The sequence below is a fragment of the Hyperolius riggenbachi genome, chromosome 7 (genome assembly GCF_040937935.1).
Source record: "Hyperolius riggenbachi isolate aHypRig1 chromosome 7, aHypRig1.pri, whole genome shotgun sequence".
In the NCBI taxonomy this organism is placed as follows: Eukaryota; Metazoa; Chordata; class Amphibia; order Anura; family Hyperoliidae; genus Hyperolius; species Hyperolius riggenbachi.
Window position 1 is genome coordinate 249,925,787 of NC_090652.1, and position 13,288 is coordinate 249,939,074.

Sequence of the window (13,288 nt, forward strand, 5' to 3'; positions counted from 1 at the left end):
TGCAAACACCCCGATTGAGTCACATCTGAGCATGGCCATAGCCATACTCCGACATCTTAACTTTTTTTTTCCTGCTGTTGGGTAGCACCACCCTGTGTCAAGCTCTGACACATGTGGGCTTAGAAAAACCAGCCCTTTGGCTACATGAAATTGCAGCCAATAGATGCCCGTGGCTGGGAGGATAAATTGACTAAAATACACAGTCAAGCCTCCAGTGTGAAACGGCCCTGAACTGCGTGGCTTTCCACTGGCCCCATACTGCTATCACCACAGTGACACTGGATGACTGACAGCAGTATCTGGCCAGTGGAAAGCCATGAAGTTCAGGGTCATTTCTGAGTGGTGCGTCAGCTGTTGCCACAGCAACCTGTCTCTACAAGAAAGGAGAGGCAGGGTGAGCCAAAAGGAGAAGAGCGCTTACTTCCAATCGGCGCCTTTCAGTATACAGGAGCTGAACATGGACACCAGTAATGTAATTTTTTTTTTTTTTTTTTTTAAGTGTGGGGAGTAACTACATTACACTAACTACTCTACTCTTGTACCTAGCAAAAGATACAATAATTTTCAATTTGCAGTTCCATCCCCCTTTAAGGTGGACATGCACGATTTACAATTTTTTGGTATTTAACCAGAAAAATCCAATTTTTCTGTTTGATCAAATAATTTGAAAAAAAAAATCAAAACCATGTACCATATGCTTATTAGCAAATTTTTCTGAAAATGTAAAATTCTCGAACATTCACTTATTCTTTTGCATTTCCTTTTTCCAATGCATCCTTTCAGATATTTAAAAAATATTTTGAAAACACTAGTTTTTTTCCCCTTTGAAATCAAAAATGTTTACTATCATTTTTATCTGAAAAATAAAAAAGGAAAATAAATTGATTTGTTTAACTCATGAAAGGCCACTTTTTCACTGTACACAGATTGTACAATAAAAGCTGTAAAGCTGGCCACTAACGATACTATTTAGCGAACTATCATTTACGAATTATTATTCATATTACCAATCAGAAATGCTTGTTTGGTAGCACTATCAGATGAAACTCTCCTAGCCAATACATGTTAAATTGAACCTCCAGACTAAAAATCTACTCGGCAGCACTGAAAAGGCTTGGTGCTTCTGTAACAGTTTCACAGCATCAGAACTTTGTTGTTCTTATCAAGCCTCATTTTTATCTGGACAGAAGAAAACTGCCCGGGCATTTTCCCCCTGATGCTGTGCAAAGCATGATGGGATTTCTGATATTGTTCTCGTTCTGCTGTTTTGGTGCAATTTTTTTTTCTTTGAAGCCTAGCGCGAAGCAGCTGGGAGGGGTGACCAGGACACAGGACAGTTGGAACTGTGACTCATGCTCCCGGTCACCTCCTTTCAACCAAAAAGATGGCTGCCCCCATGAACAAGTTGGTTGCCCCCATGAAATCACAAACATTTGCCTGTTCTTTTAAACCGGGTGGGTAAGAGATTATATTACCTATCTATTTTAATTAATGTAGCTAAGGTAACTTAATGACAGTATGTTTGTTTAGGCTGAAGTTCCCCTTTAATCTGTCAGTTAGTGGTCCCAATTGATCATTTCCAATTGTGACTATGAATAATCGTTCATAAGCAGTTGTTCAGCAAACTGCATCATTAGTGGCCACCTTTAGGTGTGTAGCTTATCAGATCACTTCATGTGGATAAAGCTTGGGAGTCCTAGTTCATATTTTACAGATTTTCAGCTTCCAGGCTTGCTATTTTCAGCTAAGCCATCTCTGCTTCCTGCAGCCAGAAGTGTCACAGCTCTCATGTCTATATTGTGTGATCAGGATAACAAGGAAGAGATGCACCATGGTCAATACAGACCAGAACTGCCCACACAGTCATTTTCCCCACACAAGTGTATATGAAATCAATCAGTGCAAGGTATACAGAGACAAGACAACGGTCTAATTACCGGCTACATACCGTCCATCCCTTTGAGCTGCTCCTCCTTCAGTAATAGTTTTCACAAAGATTCCCAACTTCTCCAAGCCCTGATCTGCACCAACCCCCATTCCAATGATGCTGATTCCAAGGCCACTGTCACCTGGATACAAGAAAGGAGAAGGCACAGATTATGTGAAAACCTAGGCTTATTACATGTTATGCGCTCTGCAGTAACCCTTTCTTAGATCATTAGACTTTATGGATAGATAAACATACTGACATATAGTTTCTGTGCTGTGTGAGAAGATCAGTGAGAGCACTGTACAGATTTCAGTTTACTGCAATCACAAAATGTCCCCTTGATCAATAAGACAAATTACAGAGGATTCTCAGGCTTCAGTTACTGAAAGCTCCTAAGTACCAGCAGTGACCATCATATACAGGAGCACTGGGTCTGCTGCCAGCATCTGTGGTTTCCTACTGCATCTGTCTAAAGGTGCCCATTAATGGTACAATTTTTCCACCAAATGTGATATTTTGATGCAATTTTAATGATTGAATTATTTGCAGTTTATTAGAGGACTACTGTAGGGGGGGGGGCTTCTAATGGTCCCCCGTAGATGTCCTGTGCAGCCACTCACCGATGCTCTGGTTCCCACCTCCGGTTCACTCTTGGAATTTCCGTGTTTAAAGTCGGAAAACCACTGCGCCTGCACGGCCGCGCCATCTCTTCGGCTGACGTCATCAGGAGTGCTTTGCGCAGGCCCAGTACAGTTTGTGCCTGCACAGTACGCTCCTGGTGATGTCAGAGGGAGAGAGGACACGGCCACGCAGGCGCAGTGGTTTTCCGACTTTAAAGACGGAAATTCCAAGAGTGAAAAGGAGGCAGGGCCCGGAGCATCGGTGAGTGGCTGCACGGGCACAGGACGTCTGCGGAGGACCATTAGAAGCCCCGGGTAAGTTCAACTGTTTTTTTCCCCTGGCCCCCTACAGTAGTAGTAGGAAATTGATAAGGAACAATTATTTGGTCGATTGCTAAATAGGATAAAAATCGATCCTAAAGTTGGATTTTATGATTAAATTTGAAGAATGAATCATTCAGTAAATGTGAACAATTATTATATTATTTTCAATTACAAAAATCTCATCAAAAGATCGCATTTGGTGACAAAAAAAAAAATGTACAGTTAATGGGCACCTTTAGAGTGCATACACAAGCAACCTTGGCCAATCAGTGACCAATTTGACCACCTCCATTCAGTATGAGGGCCAACAAATTTTGAATACTATAGATTGTATAGGTAAACTCTTATGCTGGGAATACATGAGATCGACTCCCGCCGCGTCCCTGCTCATCCCCGCGGCCGCCCGGATAGATTCCTGCTCGTCCCCCGCGGGCGTTGCTTATTAGGCGCTCGATTCCCCACTATAGTCAATGTCACCCGAAAGGGATCGGGATCCAATCCCTCGGGTGACATTACAGGGCTGAGGCTGTGTAGACGTGCTGTTCTCTTTTGGGGGGGGGGGGGGGGGGGGTGACCCTTATATGATGGGCGGGGTAGGTGGGGGAGAGCACTACTATCTTCCACCGCTCGGCCAAAGCGATTCGCCAGGATGGATGGTTATCGTATGCCTCGGTAGGGTTTCACTAGCGTCTGTAGCCTTAAATGGAGTGCTCTGTAATGCATTTCCTTTCTTTCTATGCCCAGCTCAGACCCAACAAGCAGATCACAGATAGAGATTTCAGATCATAGGAAGGTATTTAATATTTAGCCTATTATTCTGTATACAGAATGCTGTTAATTTAATAATTATTCAGTTTGACGTATAATTATGCAGCTCGCAAATGGACCAATGGCATTAGGTAAATATACAGGGCCACCGGCAGTTGAGTATACACCCCGTCCCTGCTCTTCTCTTAGGCAACATTTGAGCTAGATCGCCAATGGTCAGCCTGAACGGATAGTGCAGTATTCTCTTAAGGGGTCCGTTTGGGATCCACAGCAGATGCGTTCCCACCATAAGCTTCTACGGGAAGTGCATCTACTTGTCCAGAAAAGAAAAAATAAAAAAAAAAATTGTGCAGCTCAGGACTATGCATTTCGCTGACTGCAACAACACCAACAGATCCATTGCAATTTCACAGGGGTCAACAGATCCTATTAATATAGGATTTGTATGCTGATACATTAAACAGGAAATTTGGGTGAGTAGCGATCTGAAACAAGGGCATCGGCATAGGAAATAATGAGAAAAGCTGCCATTAACGGCAGTGTAGGGAAATTTGGGCAACTGAGGTGACGATTAGTAGAAATGATGGCCGCCATGTGTTGTGGCAATCAGAAGAAATTTGGGTGCCCGAGGCTGTGACAATTCAGCAGTAAAAGTTACATTTGGGTGCCCGAGACAACCTGCTATGCATAGCGTGTAGCCCTGGCAGCAGCTTTAAAAAAAAATTATAATCTATTGTTAGCCTTGGGTGCCCAAATGTAACTTTATTACCTCTTATTTGCAAGGGGGTGGGGCCGCTAAGTTAAGCATCGGTAGAGGGAGGGTTAAAGGTTAGGCATCGGTAGAGGGAGGGTTAAAGGTTAGGCATCGGTAGAGGGAGGGTTAAGCATCGGTAAGAAGGTTCTGAGCGAGAGTAGGGTTAAATTACATCATAGTAAAATATTGGTAAAGATTACCAAATGTTTTATTATTGTAATGGAGTAGTAGAAGATCAGTAATTACACAGATATTCTACTAGCGGCTATCCCCTGCACCCTTTATTCCAGGCTTATTTCTTACATGTAAACCAGCCCATTTTTCAGCTGAAGAACAGAGCTTCATACTGGGAACTTTTCTTCCCATCATAGATGCCTTGGACTTGCCCCAATTTCCTCAGGTATACACCCCCCCCCCCCCCCCCCCCCCGTGTGTTGTGCCTTACTTACTCCGATCTCTCGGATGTGCATCGATCCACCGCATTAATCTACATTTTTAGAAGAGCCGGTCTGGACCATACACCTGGTCCTAGAAACCTCAAGTATTTGTACTAGGTTCCCGTGGTATATGATGGACTAAGTGGTTTGCCTTCTGCATATAAAAAGAGCTGCTATTTTGCATCTCTGAATGTGATCAAGGGAAAAAAGGGCACAGGAGCCCTTATGGAAAAAAGGGTGCTGCATTGGGGCCTACGATACAAGCCAGGATTAGCAGGGGAAAGGGGAAATTTGGGCGCATGGCGGCACCAGTTATCAGGCGCCTCCTGGCACCAAAATGCACCCTTTTCGCTAATTTTGGGCAATCAACATTTTACGCATTCACTATGCAATCTCCACAAACCCCTGCGATTCTATCTGATGCCTGCAGTTGCACAAATGTTGGATTGCCATTAATTGGGCGCCCAAAATTAACTCCTTAGCCGCAGTATTGGGGTTTACCTGCGGGGGTTTAAGGGTTAGGAGAGGGGGTTCTTAGGGTTAGGCACCACTAGGGGAGTGAGGAATCTTAGGGTTAGGCATCACCAGGGGGGAAATCATAAGCACCACGAAGGGGGGTTAGGGGTAGGCACCACCGGGTGAGGGTTCTGTGTGAGAGTAGGGTTCAGTTTAGCTATAGAACATTTTTCAGTAAATATTACCGATATTTTACTATGGAATCCTGCAGCAGAATATCGCTAATTGTAGCGATATTCTACTAGTGGTAATCCTGTGCACCCTTTTTTCCAGGCGCCTTTATTACATAAGTGCCTCTGAATGGTACCATAATCAAAACATATTACATGATTGAACAGTTTCTTTTAATGACAGATTTCTTCAAATTCTAAAAGTACAAAGGGTACCGGAAGATTGCAAAATAATTCTGAAGTGCTGAATGGAACCCCAAAATATGTCTGTGCAGAGAGAGTATGGAAATAAGAAGTGGTTGCCTCTGTACTAAACTGTGGCCCCTACAAGAGGATGTTAAAGGAAAAAAAAAGAAACAAAACACAAAAAACTGTTCCTTGGGGCATCTTTCACCAATAAACAGAACATGGAATGCTCAGCTGTCCATAACAGCTACTGTGCATGCCGGGCCCAAGGGAAGGAGCACATGATCCCAGCTAACACTACTGTCTCAGTCAGGGCACTGAATATACAGAGAAAGTGGCAGACAATCCACAGAACAGCTCTGACAGCTGCTCAACTTCTCTTAAAATAGTCATATACTAAAATGCCGCATAATGCTAATCATTTCCAGCCGATGCAAAGAAAAAAAAAATACTCTTGCAGGATGTCCAAAAAGCAAAACTATAAAGAACCATTTACAGTGGGTGGAGCATGCAAATTATTTGTTTACGGACTTTCAGGGCCAGTTAAGCTGATGTGGAATACTTTGACAGGCTGTGATGGTGATCCTCTGCCTTTATTACAACTTCACTCTGCCCAACTACACAAATATTGTCTAAACCCTAAAGCCCCATCTACACGATACGATTCTTTGTACGATTCGATTACGATTCTATTTACGATTCAAATAAATCCAACATGTCCGATCCTGATTCGATTCAATTCGATTTGCAATTGCAAAACAATGGCAAATCGAATTAAATCCCGATCGGACATGTCGAATTTAATCGGATCGTAAATAGAATCGTAATCGAATCGTACAAAGAATCGTATCGTGTAGATGGGGCTTAAAGATAAAAGGGTTGATTCGAGATAAAGCTGACTAGATCAGTGATATTCTATGATCACCCCACTAGAGGATGGCATGTCCAAGGCAAGTAAAATGAGGCCAGCCTCTGTTGCTCGCAGGGATCATTCCTTGGCCGACCGTTCGGGGCGGAGCTCTGTACAGACGTGTCACTAGGCTACAGGCTAGCAATACATTCTGTTTTCATGGTGGGGGAGGGAGAAGGTGCAAGCAACGGAAAGGTTAATAGCAGGGATAATTTCTATTTCTTCTTGAATCACCTATGATAAATTGATGTGTTTAATTATCGCATACTACTGTATATGGTATTGAAGTGCATGCAGATGCTTTGTTTTGGTCTTTTGTAAACAATCAGGTCGGCATACGGCCAGCCAGATCCCCAAATACTGATCTACTAAGAACATGCTGGGGAGAGTCGGGGCTGCCGTACCAATGCAAGATTCTCGGCAGAGGCAGTGTTTTTATTACTAGACAGGGTGTTAACTGCATGCTTGCTGTTGGTGTGATTGAAAATAAAATACTGAAGCCAGAAGGTCATCCTGACGGCCAAGCAACTAGAGGTTTTTTTTTTGGTTGTTTTTTTTTTTCTTTTTACACACTGAATTCAGAAATGAGTGTTATTAGCATCTCTGCATGTAGCTGTGGCCTAAGGCAGGGCTTTTCAACCTGTGGTACGCAAACCACCATTGGTACTTTGCTGTTGCCCGGGTGGTACATGTCAGGTGTGCCTGCCACTTAATTGCCCATCTGCTGCTAGTTCTGGTCCTTCACAAAGTTCAGCCCCCCTCGCGCACTACTAATGCAACATGTAGCCCCTCCCCCCTCGCTCACTACTAATGCAACATGTAGTCCCCCCCCCCCCCTCGCTCACTACTAATGCAACATGTACCCCCCCCCCCCTCGCTCACTACTAATGCAACATGTAACACACACACAAACTTTTCTTAAAGTATACCTGTAAGAAAAAAAGTGCACCTGGAGGGTACTTACCTCGGGAGAGGGAAGCCTTTGAATCATAAAGACGCTTCCTTTTTTCTCCTCAGTAGAGGGGATCCAGCGCTGGGACACCCCCAAAGATTTCCTTGTTGGCGTGCGCGTATGCGCAGTAGCGGCTTTCAACTCGGCGGAATCAGCTGAGCTCGGTCGAGCCCAATCTACTGTGCAGGCACATTGATGGTACTTGAAAAGTTTTACTTGCCAATAGAGTTCCACAGGGTTCTGTTCTATCACCATTACTCTTTGCAGTCTACATGCTCCCACTGGGCAAAATAATCCAGAACTATGGCCTAGGATACCATTGTTATGCAGATGACACACAACTGTATCTGCCCATCAAGCCTGGCACCCAAGACCCATCAGCATCCATAAATGCGTGTCTAGTGGATTTACAAAATTGCAAGAACACCAGCTGGCTGAGGCTAAACTCTGACTAAACAGAGGTGTTGGTGGTAGGTGGTCCACACATGATGGATAAAGCTCAAAACGCTCACTACCTCAAACTAGCAATTGGGGGAGATACTGTACAGCCTAAAGACTCTGTGTGAAACCTTGGGATGATCCTGGATGGAAATCTAAAACTCAGACAGCAGGAATCAGCTGTCGTCAAGTCTTACTTCTTCCATCTAAGAAATATAGCGAAAATAATCACCAAAAACAGAAAAGTCTATGCACAGGAAACTCCACCAGCCCAGGAGTGCAACTTATCCATCCATAGATCAACACTTCAAAGTAAAGAAACTGCAATGGTGCACATCCGGGTAAAACGTAAATTTATTTCTTCATTTAAAATCCAGTATAACATAGAAAACACAGACCAGCATCTTGGAGAGAGGTACAGGCAGTGAATGATCTACAGCCGTTTCGCGCCTTAACAGATGTGGCGCATCATCAGGACCAACACATCTGATGATGCGCCACATCTGTTAAGGTGCGAAACGGCTGTAGATCATTCACTGCCTGTACCTCTCTCCAAGATGCTGGTCTGTGTTTTCTATGTTATACTGGATTTTAAATAAAGAAATAAATTTACGTTTTAGCCGGATGTGCACCATTGCTGTTTCTCTACTTTGAAATATAGCGAAAATCAAACTCCTAGACTACTGCAACGCCCTGTTCATCGGATCTACAGATAAGGTTCTGCGACCCTTACAGCTAGTACAGAATGCTGCAGCCAGAATCCTAGCCAATGCCCACTGCAGCTCACATCACCCCAGTACTGCAAACTCTTCACAGGTTGCCAGTAAAATGGAGAATACATTTTAAGATCTGCCTGCTGACATTCAAGGCTCTAAACCACATGGGACCCAAATACATAGCGGATCTATTGAAACTTTATGCCCCTCCACACACCCTCCGCTCTGCCAACAAGATGAAGCTGGTTATTCCCAGGATACACCTAACATTTGGTGCTTGGGCCTTTTCCTATGCGACTCCTACTCTATGGAACTCCCTTCCACAATCAGTACGAGAGGCTCCTTCTATGGACAGCTAAAAATAAAAAAATAAAAAGGCTAAACTCACCTCTTTTCCCTAGCCTCTGAGACTGCATAATGTAGGGTCACAGCGCTTTGAGTCCCCAGGGAGAAAAGCGCTATAAAAATATATTTGTTAAAATTATTATTGTTAAAACTGTCTGACTTGGGGTGCTCGGCAGCAATTATAAATCTGTCTCACCACGTTTAGCGATTTGTAGCTGCTCATACAGTTGTTGCCATACTGGTGTAACATACTCTGCTTCAAATTACTTCCTGAAAGTGATTTATAGCTAAAAGCAAGACACCAATAGTGATGTGGGCGAGCTGCTCGCCGCAAATAGCTATAGGCAGACTGTCCCTGTACTACTTCCAGGTCACAATGTTCCTGAGTAGTATGCATGCCTGTGTCTGCACACGTCCATTAGTACACATTCCCTGGCCCGGTGGTGCGCATCCTTGATTGCGCGCCTGTGGCCGGCCACGCTTTGTGGCAATCAAGGACACACACCACCGGGCCAGGACATGCATACAGGCATGCGTACTACTCCGGGACATTGCGACCCGGAAGTAGTACAGGGCCATCTTGCCCACAGAGATTCGCTGGCAAGCTGTCCACCGGCATCTCTAGACATCAATATGCAGCATGCAGTGTTATTCCCAGAGATTATTTTCAGCCGGGTGGCATGAAAAAGTAGCTGGGTGGGGCAAGATGAGAGAATCCAGGGCTGGTGCTTCTGTGTGCAACTCTGTTCACAGCATCGGAGGAGGTGAGCCAATGAAAGCCGGGTGCTCACCAAAACTAGCCGGGGGGAGCACCTGGCTAGAGCCTGGGGAGATCACGGAGCATCTGTTGCCAATGACAGAAGCACACACAAAAAAACTCTAATAAACTCAAATCACTGGGAAGCAAATTTGGAACACAGTGGCAATTTTAAAATGTGTTGACATTTTTCAAGATTTTTTGTCTATCAGACAGTCAGATGAATTGTTTTGGCTGGTAAAGCACTAACGTGGAGCTTAACGTACACATGATGCTGAATGCTGGTAAACTGATCCAAATAACTTGGAGAGTACCCATGAAACCAAATGAGCAACTTATTGTCAAATCGAAAACAGGCTAAAAACTCACATCACTTGCAAGGCTCCAGGACTTCTCCAGAGCAGATCCTACACTACGTAACCCTCTATAACGCTATAGGAAACTCCCTATAATGCTATAAATGTCCCTGTGCAACATGGTTAAAAGGGGCACCATGGAGAAAATTATGCTGTTCCATTATCCCCACTATCAGTATTTAATATGGGCATACATTTCACCATAGAGCTTGTGTTAAACAAATAGCTCCTAACACTATTTTCTTCTACATAGCTGATCTGCGTCAGTAAATCATCTGTTTCTGACATGACAGGCTGGATGTTCCCCACTAACTTCTAGCAGCCTTCTTGACTCTCTCTGCCACAGCTGATTGAGAATGCAGCTCACACACCCCAGAGCCATGCGGTTCCTCACATTTAACCATAATGTAACTTGCTAAGTAATTAATTAGCAGCCTGTTTAAATTCCAAGCAAAGCATGAGAAACAAAACAACGGCTCTAGGGTGTGAGCGCCATGTTATAAATCAGCTGTGGCAGAGAGAGACAAGAAGGCTACTAGCAGCTAGCAGGGAACAGCCAGCCGTGGCACCAGCAGCAGCTGATTTACTGACCCAGATCAGCTGTGTAACATAAAATAATTGGTGTTAGGAGCTAACATAAGCTCTATGGTGAAATGTATGCTGTCCATATTAAATAACTGATGGTGGGGATAATGGAAAAGCATAATTTTCACTATAGTGCACCTTTAATGTTGCAATGTCTCTCCAATCTATTGTACAGTAATGTGTTAATATGTTAAGGATTTATAAATACAGTTTAATGATAATTAAAGAAAAAACGGTACTTATCCGTTAGCCAGGCGCATCCGGCAGGTGGCGCTAATTACTATTCCCCCTCCAGGCCGACATGGATAGTAAGTAAAGATGCAACTCTGGTGGAGATTTGTCGCCACCTGTCGGATGCGCCCGGCTAACGGATAAGTACCGAAAAAACAAAGCAAAGAACACTAAGATATTTATGCTGCATGTTCAGCTTTATTTCACCCCCACAAAGCAAGTAAGAGCTACTAAGTGAGTGTTCGCAGGTCTTGCATAGTCATTCCTGTCTGTATTTGTTGTAGAAGGCAGAACTGGATGGCAATGTTAAGAATACCTTTCTCAATTTCCACTGGGAAAACGTCCATTTTCTCCACCCTCTTCTCCAGCTCATACTCCGCAGAGGCGGCCACTGGATCCACCTCGTCATTACGCCGGTCATAGTCTTCATTGGAAAACGTAGAGAACACCTTTAGTAAAGAAACAAAAATTATGTATAATCAGAAACCACGGCTTTGTTTATTTTGTTAGCTACAAATGTTTTTACTGGGAGTATAGTAACAAATATGTTGCCTCACAAGCAAAAAACAAAGAAACAACTAAAAGAAAGAGCTGGCGGCTCAATATCCATATTTTACACAATAACGCTTTTCCAGGAGGCTGTTAGGTCCACTGGATAGATCACCTTCCCAAAACCAGAAGCAGCTGCGATGTACAAGTCTCGAGCATACTAGCCTGTTCTTGCATAGTGGATCTGTGTCTCCCTGTAGATGGAGTGGCAGAGGCCCCAAACATCTGTTTATGTAAGTGGTTCATCAAACACAATGCTAATTGTTCTCGCTTCTGCATAATTGTTACTTTATCAAAACCCATCAAGATTAGTGAATCCTCTGCACTGCCTAGAGATGCCCTATTGACCACTGCTAGTGTAAAAACAGTATAGGTTGTGACTCTCAAGAGCCATACACTGTAGATTGATGTCGCCCGAGGGGGGGGGGGGGGGGGAGATCAGCAGCCAATCCCTCAGACCACACCGCTGGACCGAGGCTACAAAGACACTATGTGTTCTATTTCTATGCATGGGGGGAGGGGACAAAGCAACGCAGAGGTGACATCACACGGTGGGCAGGGCAAGGAAAAAAAAGAAAACGCTATCAGCCACATTTTCGTCTGGCGGTTCGCTGCTGTACACATGCCCGATTAATCGTCGGAGGTGTTAGTAGCCGCTTCTTACGACTTTAATCTAGCATGTGTATGGGCTCTTCGGCAATAATACACGGGACACAAACATTAGTTAACACCCTGCCTTGCAGCATCGGAGTCCCAGGTTAGAATCATGGCTTGGGCACTAAATGTATGGAGTTTGCATGCCCCCCCCCCCCCCCCTGAGCTTGCATGGCCCCCCCTGCGCTTGCATGGCCTTCTCAAGATGCTCTGGATGCCTCCCAACCATCAACCCCCTTTCCAAAAGAATTAATGGCAGGTTAGCTGGCTTTTCCCAGAAAAATTTACCCTAGACTATGGTAAAGTCTAAACACCGCCGAGGATCACTTCGTGACATGAATGAACAAGGCATCTGACGTACCAAGAAGAAGCGCTTGAGGCAATAAAGGATGTGAACAGGCCCATAGGACAGCTGTCGGAGGCTCTGGGAAACAGTCCTTCAGCAGATCTAATGTGAACTGAGCATTAAAGGGAACCTGAAGTGAGAGATATGGAGGCTGTCATTCTTTCCTTTTAAACTACACCAGTTGCCTGGCAGCCCTGCTGATCTATTGGTCTGCAGTAGTGTCTGAATTGCACACCTGAAACAAGCAAGCAGCTAATCTTGTCAGATTTGACAATATTGTCAGAAACCCCTAATATGCTGCATGCTTGTTCGGGGTCTATGGCTAAAAGTATTATTGGCAGAGGATCAGCAGGCTAGCCAGGTAACGGGTATTGCTTAAAAGGAAATAAAATAGGGCAGCCTTCACATACCTCTCACTTCAGTCAGAGCATCTGACCTGCATGCTTGTTCGGGGTCGATGGTTAAAAGTAGTGCAGCCAGGCATTGTGTATCATTTGAAATGAAATCTGATTTGCCTCCATATTCCTCCCACTTCAGATGTGAACACAAAGGCCTTGAGGGAAAGCAGTCTTAAAAGTAATGGTTAAGGCTGCGCTTCATAGGGAGTTCTGGATTTATAACAAGGATGTACTGAGAACCTATTATAGGAGCAATTACACAAAATGCATATGGTGTTCATAGGCTAGACTTAAAGAGGAACTCCAGTGAAAATAAATGTAATAAAAAAGTGCTTCATTTTTACAA

The 13,288-nt window shown here is 44.1% G+C and overlaps 1 protein-coding gene across 2 annotated transcripts in view; it reads right to left on the bottom strand.

Annotated features, from left to right (window-relative positions):
• The window catches only part of LOC137524946 (neurabin-2-like), a 141,688-nt gene that overhangs the window by 71,397 nt on the left and 57,003 nt on the right, over positions 1 to 13,288 (bottom strand). For both annotated transcript variants that reach the window (XM_068245482.1, XM_068245481.1), the window contains exons 3-4: positions 11,312 to 11,444; positions 1,949 to 2,069 (exon numbers count right to left, since the gene is read on the bottom strand). In XM_068245482.1, the coding sequence (XP_068101583.1) occupies positions 1,949 to 2,069; positions 11,312 to 11,444 (254 nt within the window). The remainder of the gene's footprint in view (positions 1 to 1,948; positions 2,070 to 11,311; positions 11,445 to 13,288) is intronic.